This window comes from Acyrthosiphon pisum, chromosome X (assembly GCF_005508785.2).
Source record: "Acyrthosiphon pisum isolate AL4f chromosome X, pea_aphid_22Mar2018_4r6ur, whole genome shotgun sequence".
NCBI classification, from domain to species: domain Eukaryota; kingdom Metazoa; phylum Arthropoda; class Insecta; order Hemiptera; family Aphididae; genus Acyrthosiphon; species Acyrthosiphon pisum.
The window spans coordinates 93655796-93669052 of NC_042493.1; the positions used below are offsets into that span (position 1 = coordinate 93655796).

Genomic DNA, 13257 nt, shown 5'->3' on the forward strand with positions numbered 1-13257 from the left:
TAATATAATATTATGTCTTATACCTAGACTAACATACCGTCTCCGCTCAGAATCGTTTTTCTTATACAATGATATTATATCATTGAATTCAAATTTAATACCATCCATTATACAGTGACCCACTTGTAACCTACTGTACAGCAGAGCGAAATCCACTTACCCACCTTTTTTAAAAATAGGTTTAATGATTGCCACTTTAAACTGAGTTGGAAAAATACCTCCTTTTAGACTATTATTATAAATACCTAGTAATTAATTGATCTATTATAAGAGGTAGAATTATTTTAATAAGCTTAACTGTTATTTGGTCAAATCCTGCGGCATTCTCTTTTTGCAAATTAAACAGATTAAAGACCTCTTATTTATTCACATCTCTGATAAAATATTACCAAAGTTTTTATTAAAAGATTCTGGTACTTCCATAGTAAACATATTCAATTGTTTATTCAAATTTTGTCCAATCTCAGAGAAAAATGAATTAAAAGCATTACATGCTTTGGCTCGGATCTACAGTTTAAATGTTCTTTATTTACTTTATTAATTTAATATTTTCTTTATTTGTCAAGTTTTTACTGGTAATTGCACTAATTAATTTCCATGCTTTTGGATTTTTTGAAACTGAAATAAATTTATTTTTATAATAATTTATTTTAGCTATTTTAATTAAAGAGTTGAGTTTATTTCTGTAGGATTTATAATAAGTTGCTAAGGATTGATTTAGTGGATGTTTTTTTACTTTAAGAGACAGTTCATTTTTTTTACTAGTGGAACGAATTAAACCTGCAGTCATCCATTCTTTGATTCTTTTTTTTTTTTGGAATGAATATATTTTTTATTTGTGCAAGAGCTTATTGTATTTAAGATTATTTCATAAAAAATGTTGGCTGATTTATTGATATCGTTATCATTAACTGAGGTCCCTGTTTCATTTTTAATTTATTTTTTCATTCTGACTTTTGTATTTCAACAAAGGAATCAATGTTATAACTGGGCAGTGATCTATTATATACATTTGTCATATGCCTGCTTGATTTTTTGTGTGTACAAATTAGTGCACGAATAGTGTGAATTTGTGTGACAAAAATGTAATTTCAATAAAAAAAAGTTAGTTAAATTAAAAACCCTAGAAGAAAAAAACCTAAAATCTTAAAAACCCAATTTTGAAAAAAATCAGTTTAATAAAAAACTGATATTTAATAAATAATCGAATAAATAAAACGAGTTTAGTTAATTTAAATTTTTTATCATACTAAGATATTTTTTTAATTTAACTAGGCTTTTTTTTATTAATTTTTGACCAACTTCTTTTTGGGAATAATTAGAAACGAATGACTTAAAAATTTTAAATTCATGCTAATAAATACTTACAAATTGCACTGGACGATTTGGAACAATCAAAGTATAAAAGCTCGATGAAGCACGGCCAACTTCTTTAAATGGATAATTAATAGAGGGATGACTTACAAATTTCAAATTCGTGCTTACAAATACTCACGTGGGTTAAGGGTAGCTCGAAATTTTTCCGTTTTCACCACACAAAGTCACACTAATCACGCACTATTTTTTGGTAAAAAAAAATCCAGAAAAGTCGGATAAATATTCTTTAATCTTTTATCAGGATAAATAGAGAATATTAATTTACACAGTTATCTAAGATAAAAATCACCGTTATCTATATTAATTTATCCATATAATTTAATTTATTAAACGGCTTTTATTTATTATAATTTTTAGGTAGACAATTAAGTAATTTATTAAGTTGGTAGTATTTACTAATAACTATCGAAATTTTCGATAACATACTATTAAGTTATTCTATATTGCTACGAGCTTACGGATAGTGCCATAAACCAATATAAAAAAAATTTATCCTGTAATTTATCTAGATAAATAAATAATTTAGTTATCTTTATCTTTATCTAGGCTCAACACTGCTCGAGGGAGGGGGGCTGGGGAAATGCGAAAATTTCGGATTATGAATAAACAATTTTTTCGAGTATAACGGGTTATAACGGGTATAACGTGTCGCAAAAATTCTAAAAATAGTCGCACGAATTCACACTAATCGCGCACTGATTGTTGGTAAAAAAAATTCCAGAAAAGTTGGTTAATTACACTTAGGGGGGGGAGGGCACAGAACATTTCACCAGCCACTCAAAAGTTTTTTTGAATTTGTCCTAAATTCCTATCGTAAAAACTCTGAAAATATTCGCACAAATATATACAAATCCCACACTAATTCTTGGTGAAGAAAAAACAACAATTTTTTAACTTGTGGGGGCGTAGGTGAAATGTACGTCGGACTACGTCCAAACACGACGGAGGCAGATCGATAACTGAAATAGTCATAAATACTCATAATAGTAATAATGTATTTACTATTTAGTAGTTAGTACAATATTGTTCTGTCTGAGCTTTCCTCAGTATTCCTTAGTACTTACCACGAAAGACTCATATGAGTATCCATAGAACGTATGTCCATCTTGTTAAGTAATAAAAATATTTTTTGTAAAAATATGTAATTTTTGTTGAAATATCAATGAATTTAAGTAATTTAAATTATTGATAGTTATCAATTAAGTTGTTACCTAATATTATATTTCTTTTAAACTAGTTAAGTTATCAAAAAAGTAACTTATAACTTAACTTTAAACTTACTAACTAGTAACTGCCCAGCTTTGCTGTAATGGATATATTAAATTTGGTTTCAATGATATAAAATGATTGTACCTATATTACCTAAAAATGATTCTTAGCGTTCACAGTGCATTAGCCTATATCACTAAGTACCTATATTTTATGATGTTATGCTATTAAAAGAATTTATTGTTCTATTTGTAAAACTGTAGGTTAAATAAATATTTATCCGATAACATTGTATTTAAACATTTTGTGTGAATATAATATATATTTTGAAAGTTTCAATAAGTTCAAAAATAATCAAAATATTTTCATATAAATTTTAAAGTTTATTAGAAAGAAATAACATAAATATTCGACTAACATTTTAAGTATATCTAAGGTTAATTGTTTGAATTGCAACAAATTAAGAAAATTGTTCCATGGGAAACTATTTTTACGCTGTTATGGACTATCCTAAGATGTTCTCACAAATAAAATAACAAACACATTCGGACTGGTTACTTTCTGTATTTGGTATTAAAAGTAAAACGTACAACTAAATTAATGAAAAAAGGCTCTGAAGGTTCGGTACAAACGTAATGCTCTGTCTCCAATTCTGGACTGCCGCACTCGCGTTGTGTGCGCGGGGCGTCCGGGCCGGTCTTTGGGTCTCGAGGACTTCATCAGCACATTCCTTGAGACCGACGACGGCTCACACTTATACATACAACAGTATTAAACATATACGTATAAACTAGCTAAAACAGTGGTTTTATTTAAGTTTCATTAGTACCCACTTATGAGCAACTCTATATTAAATTATTTAAATTTTTAAATAAAACAGAGTGAACAATTTTTTTAATTTTTTTATCGACAAAGAAAAAAAAATTGATACGTTTCGGAAAATTGATATATCTATAAACTGTTCTAAAATAGTAAAAATAAATGTCATCAGTCATATAAATTAATAATTTATATATTAAGTGATAATTTCATAAATAAAAAATTGGAAATAAATATTGTCATAATATGGTTTTTTTTTTTTTAAATCTTCAATCATCCCTAATTTTTTTTTTTGTTTTCTCAATACTTCTCGATAAATTTTACCTTATTTTTACCTTAATATCTTATTTTTATTTTTTTCAGAATTAAAACTGAAGTAGAAAGAAACACATTTGATACCGAAATTAAAGTAGAAAAAGAATATATTGGATTTTTTGAATTTAAAGAAATAGTTTCAAGCCAAAGCAACTCTTCGGATTTTACTACCCGTATGAATTCGAACTTGACATCAAACTGTTTCAGGCAAACTCCATCGACTGACGACTGTGATAAAGCAACTACAGCATCCAATTTAACTGTACAGAAAAGAATACATACCAAAGAAGATCAGTATATCTGTGATATCTGTAATCAAATGTTTGCACGGAAAACAAAGTTAATAACTCATATAAGGATGCATACCCTCAAAAACTCGTATAAATGTGATATTTGTGTAAAGGAGTTTTCTAAGGTATCCTATTTAACAAAGCATAAGAGGACACATAATGGCAAAAAACCGTATAAATGTGATATTTGTGATCGAATGTTTACTTTACCATGTAGTTTATCTGTGCATAAACGAACACATACAGGCGAAAAACCGTATAAATGTGATATTTGTGGTAAGAGGTTTACTGTATCATCCAATTTATCTGCGCATAGACGAATACATACCGGCGAAAAACCATATAAATGCGATATCTGTGATCGAATGTTTACTGTATTATGTAGTTTATCTGTGCATAAACGAACACATACAGGCGAAAAACCGTTTAAATGTCATATTTGTGATCGAACGTTTACTGTATCATGTAGTTTATCTGTGCATAAACGGATACATACCGGCGAAAAACCGTATAAATGTCATATTTGTGATCGAGCGTTTACTGTATTATGTAGTTTATCTGTGCATAAACGGATACATACCGACGAAAAACCGTATAAATGTCATATTTGTGATAAGAGGTTTTATACAAAATTCAATTTAACAAGGCATATTAGGACACATACCGGAAAAGCTGTAAAATTACACACACCGTAAAGTCTATAGAAATGCAACATATTCAACATACATAAAATTATATTATATTTATTATTTCCAAGTTTTAAATTCTAATAAATCTAGATTTCGTTTATCTCACACAGTGTTTATAGATTAGTTCAAAAAAATATATTGATATAATTTCTGAGTTGATATTAACATATGTATTTTGAAACTATTTTCTTCCAATAAGGAATTTTGAATAAAAATAGGTAATGTTTATGTTTAATACAAGATTATTAGTTATTAAAGTAGATATAACAAATAAAAATTGAATTGAATTATACGATATTTCTACAACGAATAAACACCTGTTTAAGTAAAGTGGAAGAAAACGGTATATTATTTCTGCAGGACAAAGTTTGTCGTTTTGTTTGTCGGACAAACATCGTGACACGGGATTTCGATAATGGTATAAGATGGCTGACCCGGCAATATTGCCGTATACTTGAAACAATTATAAAATGCATTTGGCCACGAGTAAAACATTCTTTTCGTATGTCGTCCCTACTAATTAGAAGGTTTGGTAAAATAATTTTCGAAATCGGTTCAGTAGTTCCAGAGATTACTTTCATCAACGGTAACTAACAACTCCTCTTTATATAATAAAGATTAATATAGAGTATAGAAGTATATATATATATATATATATTGACAAAAAAAATAATACAAATCAACAACCATGCCCGATTACCAATAGCAACCAACATATACTGTTGCGCCATTGTTATATTTTTTACATCCAGATTTCCTACTTTTCCGGTGGATTTTCCTAAAATTTTCTTTCGTAAAAACCTTCTCCTGGAAATTACGAACATCTTAAAAAAAATTGAGCCAAATCGATCCGGCCGTTCTCAATTGATGAATTGTTTTTTGGCTTAATTTTTATATATATATATAGATATATAAATATTAGTTCCTTTTTATTTTGTATTGTCAAGTGGAAAGATGCAATTGAAAAGATGCTTTGAAAGTAAGCAATGTAAACAATCATAAACTCAGCTTATTAAAGGTAAGTCAAATCAATTTTTAAATAATATTATATTATAATTTTTAGTAAAGTTCTTGTTAAAAGTCCCATAAACTATAATCTTTATAGGTATTTATTATTAAAAATTTGTTAAATGGTTTAATAAATAATAGTAAAAAATAATAATAGAATTATTAGTTTTAGTGACCTATCCCTATAGGTTTTAGATACCTATTAGCTATTTTAATTTTGAATCCCACCGTGTGTTGTATTCACAAATAAATTTTCGTATACTCGATACCAGTTGATGGGTAGATTCAGTGCATTGTGTAAAAATTGGTCTCATTGGAGATTGAAAAAAAAATATTATTAGACTAAAACATAGTTTCAAATATATGTTTTTACTTCTTTTAAGTTAAACTATACCAGAAAGTATATTCATATTTTGTATTAATAATTTGTTGTGTGTTTCAAGTTGATTAAAATGTTTATAATTTGAATGAATTCAATGTCCCCATTTACCCAATGTATGTGGCAAAGTAGCGAAAACTGTATTTTTTTTTGTACAAAAACAACTTATGTATATAATTTAAATTTGAGCATTAAATTCTCTTCTTTGATCTTCTCAACCCAGCTTACGTTTGCCAGTCTCAAAGTATCAAGTATTAGGTACATATACGCATCGATTTTAACACACAGTCCGACATTGTGTGAGTGAGCGTCCTGTATTAACTATTGTGCCACTGTCCGATCTGTATGAGTAGTTTTAGAAATAATTTATTACACAAATAGGTATATAGTAAACCTACGGTCTATTTTGAATACAATATTTTTTATTAACCAAAAACAGGTGTAACATCATCTAGAGAGTAAATATTATAATACAAACGATAAAAATATTATACATCTAAGCCCAAATTGTTCTTGATTTTATTTTTTTTGTTTTCCTTCAGCATTTTGAGCTGACCTGTGAAAATATATTTTGTGATTTTAAACATATGAATTTTACAAAATATATGGCTTATTGTTAGTTATGGATCCAGATTGGGGGGGGGGGGGGGGTGTGTGCTAAGGGACTTAAATCCTCCCTTTGGAAATTGCACTTATATGTTTTGTATTTATCTTTATAAACGTCTTAAAATCCATATATTGTTAAAATTGTTATCAAATCTTATCTATAATCTGTCATGTCCTAAAATTATAATAAATTGTATTTTCCTGAAAAAAACGTTCTACTTATATAATATTTTAAAGTAGGTAGGTACCTTTGTTAATATTATTAATTTTAATAACAATATTCTACTTTTCAGAAGTTATGTGTATTTTTTTTAAGGGGTACCTGCTCGTTCTTTAATGAAGGGTATTGGGGAAATATGTAATCTCGCCGTCGCCACCCATGTCAACGGCGCCACCGACCAAAAATGAAAAACGTGATTTTTACTCAAAACCCGCATTACAGGAAATACTCTTAAGCCTCGTAGAAATTAATTAATTAATTTTTTTTTTGTTACCTATAAATACAGAGTGCATTGGACTTTGATTTTTGATTTCATTGATCAAAACAAAAATAGTAAAAACACAAAAGCTTGTGAAAATGGGAAATATTCAAAATCACACTTTATGGTTTAGAAATAGAATTCTGAAAATCGAAGTTTATTCCCTCCTGTAAAAAGTGTTGCATTAAAAAACTATATATATTAATACATTATACATTAATATAGTGTGTGGTTTAACAAAGATTTATTTTTATCATAAAACGCAGGAGCTACTTTTACTGTTTGTCTAAAAATATTCAATTTTATTAATTTAGAATATTTCACAGTAAGTAGTTATCTACTTAGTAGGTACAATTATTACAAAACGTCCAACGTATCAGGAATTCGTACATCAAAATATGATATAGCATTATAGCTATCCAAATCCAATAACTTGATAATTAAAAAGTTTAGACTTAGCGATACAGGGTCGGATTTTACGGAGGGTTTCCCCAGGCGGCCAGGCAGCAGATGTGTCGGCGGGAATCGGGTGCCGAAATACACTAAAAAAAAAATTTGACGAAAGTAATGTACTAGATATTTTATCATTTGATTAAATTACAGACGACTGCATGGAACAAATCAAGAAAAGAACAACATTTATAAAAAATGTATATTTTATATTAACAATTTTGATTGTACTTGAACTCATATTGATTGTACTATTTACTGTACAAATTTGAAATAAACACGTTTTATGTAGTTGGTTAGGTATAACGTGCAAGTTTGAAAATTTTTAATTTTTTCCTTAATTACTTAGTTATTGGGTTTTTAAAATTTGTTTACTGCTAGGCATCTTAAAAAAAGATTTGCCCTGGGCATCTTGAAGTCTAAACCAGGCCCTTTAGTGATATCCATATACTATATAGACATAATATATCGGATCATACACAGATCTATAAATATTCATAAATTGTCGACCCTCATGTTTGCGTTAGAACAAATTTCCTAATAATTTCACCAATTTATTAGTAATCAGTTGTCAATAACGACTAACGTGACATTAAAATGCGTACATTATAATGGAATACATTTTCGAATATCCCATATCTAATATTATATTAACTTCGGTGGCGACGATCTTCCCATGTAAATTTTTAATCGAAACTCTATGGTGACGATAACACTGAAATTCTTTTATCTTTATTTTTAATTTTTGTAATTTTTCTAAATATATTATTATGAAAAATAAAATTATGAAATTATTTAAATTTAAATAATTTTTATTTTTTATGTAAGTGATTATGTATAGTTAAAAAAATATCAAGGGGGGTGTTTTAACTCCCCCCCCCCCACGTGTGTACACCACTGATTAGCTGTACCTACAATTAACAAGAATAAAATACGGTGCTATATCGGTGTATGATGATTCCTATCTATCTCAGTTTACTGGCAAATTTGCATCGGCGCGGTGTATCCTTTGTACTTTATGCACTAATTCGCCGGAGGTAGCGGATATAGAACTAGGTATGTTTTCGAACGTGGTTCAAACTTTTAAACTTTTCTAATATTTGTAACTTCTAAGAACTATTTCTGAAACTTTAGGTTGTGACAGAAATGCATTATTGTTTGACTGAAAAAATGTACACAGACTAAATAACTTCACAATTTTATAGTTTTCTATAAATTTAATATACCTACTTGTATTATCGAATGTATTCAACAATAACTTAATATACAAAAACCTTGTGTTACCTATTAAAAAAATAAATCGCAAATTATCTTTTTATTTGAAAAACAAAAATGTATTACAACCAATATTGCAAATTATAAAATAATCAATAATTACACAAGATATTCAAACGATAAAAATATTATCGTATAAAAATGTTCATAAAACCACTTTACAGGTAGTAGAATTCCGAAATAATTGGCATCAAACTATGTATTACCTATGTAATAAACTTCTATCTGCCTACTTGTATTATAACAAAATCTTACAATTAATTAATTTAAAAAACACATTTTTTGGGATGGGCATTAGAATTGTCTGACGAATTAATATTTCAGTAATGAACAATCATAAATAAGCATAATATTGTAAACATTTACTGTAAAAATTTACTGTGGTCCATTTTTTATAACTATACCTATTATGGTGTTGTTTCCGTTTCTAAAATTATTATACGATGTAATTTGTAATTCCTGCCCCCCACACCCACATGCGTGAGTCTTTTCAGTGGGGCCCAATTATAGGTACCTATCATACTATTAGGTATGTAGGTATATTAAACAAAATATAATATTATTAGGTAATTACTTTTTCTGTACGCGTCTGTCATGTGTGCTATACAACATGGTTTGCTTGTTTTGAATCTATTTTTATCGCACCCAGGTTTAGGAGTCATACACGGGTTCGTCTTAAAGCATTGGCTATCGGTACACGCGAATTTAAACGTTACCACCTGATCAGAACACAAGTTCTGTCTTTTTTCCGTCTGCGTAGGACATTCGAAACACGGATGTGTGACAGGTCTCAAAGTCGTCGCGGTCATCGTATCATACTTGAAATAAAAAACCGAATCAAAATGTTTAAGTCGATTGCATTTTATTTTTACTATACCTAGTGGAGAGTGGTAGGTACCTACCTATAGGTACTACCTATAGTTACACACGAATCTATATTAATTATATTTATCCCTATTTAAATATTAATTAATTGGGCGTTTATCCCAAACATAGAATCCATAAAAAAAATGAGGTAGAAGGTATACTTGTTTGTTAATCTTTATTTCGAAAATAATTATTTATGTTTAACCATACGCTACTATTGACTATAAACAATATAATATTATTACTAATTAGTAATTACCTACTTTTATTTATAAGCAATATTACAGTACATAAAATATATCACAGTACAATAGATGACCCAACAATGATGATGGGTGGATAAATATTGTATATACCTATATGTTTTATGGGATCATCGGGCGAGACGAAAACAACTGGTTTGGCGGGCTGCTAACTAAATACAACGAGTAGGTACCAAAAAAAATGTATTTCAAACCAACTAGGTATTGTCTAAATTAAAAAAATGATTCTAGGTACTCAACTTATATATTTTAACTCGAGTCGTTTTAGTGTTTAGCACAAATTATCAAGATAATGATGATACAATGATATAATATTATGCAAAATATAATATAGATTAGATGTACTTACTCGTACTTACTTGTATATAATTCCTTCCATGTTCCTGGTTAGTGTTCAAACCAAACCCGTCCATTGCGTTCGTCCTTACGATCGTCCTGCAATGACCGGAGGCCAGGAAAACAATGAATATCGCCGCAAAACGAAGTTTAACATGAAATATATTGTTGACCATTATGAGAATAAACTCGTTGAACAAAAAATATTTGTAATACGCATGTAAATGGAATATAATATATAGGTATCTATAATGTATTGACGCCAGGCTGAATTACAATTATATAATATAGCAAACATAATCTTTGGAAAATGTTTTGGTTTCCTCGCAACGGACTTTTATAAACATATATTTTCCACAACAAATACACAGCATAACAACTGTAACAGTATGTAAATAAAAATTTAATTAAAATAAAAAATAGAATAGAAAAATAGACGATATGAAACTTGCTTTTTTTGAATGAATATTTAAAGGGAACCGCAGACCGTTTTTACACAATTTTATATTTTTAACTTAAATATTTTATAAACTAATATAATTATAAAAATGTGCCTCGATAAATCTGAATAATTTATGTTTGTTAATCTATTAAGTGTTTAATAAATTAAAAAATTAATAGAATTGTTTTTTTCTACATTTACCTATATATAAGGCGTAGGCTCAAGACTGTAGTACTGCAGTACTTATAGATAATTTAAAAATTACTGTACAATGATAATAAACACAAGTTATGCTCGATAATCGAAGATAAATTAAATTTTAAATAAAAACAATAATAGTACAGGTTAAAAAAAAAGATAGAGATTTCGAAACAATAGTATAAAAGTTTCGGTCTCAGCTGATTGAGTAGCATTACAGGATAGAACCTGCCCTGTTCTTCGGGGAACTTTTAATTAAATGACTCTATACCCAACAGTAAAATGTATAATATATATCATACGGCAAGACCGTATGATATAAATTTGGATGTACAAATTACTTTTAATATATCAATTATGTTCATATTATATATTTAATATTTAATTAATAAATTAATACAATTTATTCCTACGTTTAAATTTCCGTTGAACTCTTTCCTAATGATGGAGGTAGAAAAAATAACTAAAATAACCTAACCTAACCCTTTATTAAAATTTTTAATCTTAGGTATAAAAAGGAAAAAAATTATGAATTTCTAACTAAATAATAATTTACAACATTTAAAACAATTTCTCGTGGCTATTAATAGCTATTATTATTTCATTGTAAAAATTTGATTGCATAATTAAATACGAATTATAAGAATCTAATATAGAATAGTTAATTACCTAGACATTTTTTCTTTTTTCGGTGTCATCTGGGTCACAAAAAAATAGAACAATTTCTTTCCAAGCCTTTCTTTTGGCAATTTTATTTGAATATTCACTCGTTGACATGTCCCAAATTGGGGGCCTTTTTTTTCAATTTCGTCGATGAATAAATCAGTATCAAATTCTTCACTATCCATTTTTGATTTTGAAGAAAACTTTTTGAACAGATGTAAATATTGAACAACAAGAACTTTTCGCTTCAAAACTCGCGATGCAACTGAACACATCAATGCAAATTTATGCAAGTTATGACATGTTCTAACGCAAGTTAACGCGCGTAGACAGGGTACTAGCATTATCGCTGCGTTGAACGTGCGTAGCCCTCCAACGCACGTTACATGCGAACAGTCGATGGCAATTGTTAGTTATTGTAAACGCCTCTCATGTGAACTAGCCCTTCCTCGTCTATCCACCACTCCGTCCTTTTAATTGTATAAATGATTATAATTGTTATTTATGGTCTTTGTTTTGTATTCTTTGTGAAATTCTTGCTCGTTCGTTGGCCTTACGATTATCAATGTTGTTGTTTTGATTTTTTATGATATCTTTTATCGACCCTTGTAAACTTAGCACCGCAATGATGACAGTAAACGTTTGAAACAGTCTAACAAATTTGTTAGCGAGTTGTTAGAGATTGTCAGACAACTTTCAATGTTTGTTAGACTTTATTTTCGACGCTAGACCACTTTCATTTATTGCACTGCTAACTTCACGGCAGTAGTACAAAAGTTTGTTAGAACTTTTTTTTCGCTCAAACGACGCATCTAGACTTGTTAGAGATTGTTAGACAACTTTCAAAGTTTGTTAGACTTTATTTTCGACGCTAGAAATTTTTACTTTTGCATTGCTATCTTCAGCAGTACAGAAGTTTGTTAGAACATTTTTTTTTCGCTCAAACGACAAATAACGACTTGTTAGAGATTGTTAGACACATTTCAAACCTTGCTATATATCAAGAGTTTTAAATCAATAAATATTTAAAAAATGTATGTTTCAACAATCCATATAATATATTTATTTAAAACGTTCTAATAAGATTGTATTGTCTAAATTTTTCTAAAAATCATCTGATTTACAAAATATTCTTACATTTATTTCAACAGGGTCTTGTGGTTATTATAGATGCCTACATGACTTGAAAGAATATTATAAGTTTTATAGTCAATTATTAATCAAATAATAAGCACCTTGTATAGATTTTGTATACAATCAATATTTTTTTTTCGAATAATGTACATTAATTTTTAAAATAAATTAGGATCTTTACATATATCTTTACGTATCAAAACTTGTTAAAAAGTTCAAATATAAAATAAAATTGAATATCTTGCACCAATATCTTTTTCCGAATTTAGTATAGTTTGATAATAGTTTATAACCAGGGCTAGGAAGTTGTAGCACTAAAAATGTTACTTTTTAGCTCTTAAATATGCACTTACAAACTCCAAAATATGTGCTATAAATAGCACAAAAAATCAAAAAATATGCATTTAAATTGAAAAAATTAAATTTATTTTCAAAAGTTAAATGTAATTATACAATTT

The 13257-nt window shown here is 28.3% G+C and overlaps 1 protein-coding gene across 1 annotated transcript in view; it reads left to right on the plus strand.

Moving 5' to 3' along the window:
* LOC103309977 (zinc finger protein 239-like) overlaps positions 1 to 4724 on the plus strand; it is a 9412-nt gene extending 4688 nt beyond the window's left edge. Inside the window, exon 3 of the mRNA XM_029485301.1 lies at positions 3769 to 4724. Coding sequence (XP_029341161.1) covers positions 3769 to 4705 — 937 coding nt within the window. The 3' untranslated portion in view covers positions 4706 to 4724. The remainder of the gene's footprint in view (positions 1 to 3768) is intronic.
* Positions 4725 to 13257: the final 8533 nt, after the last annotated feature.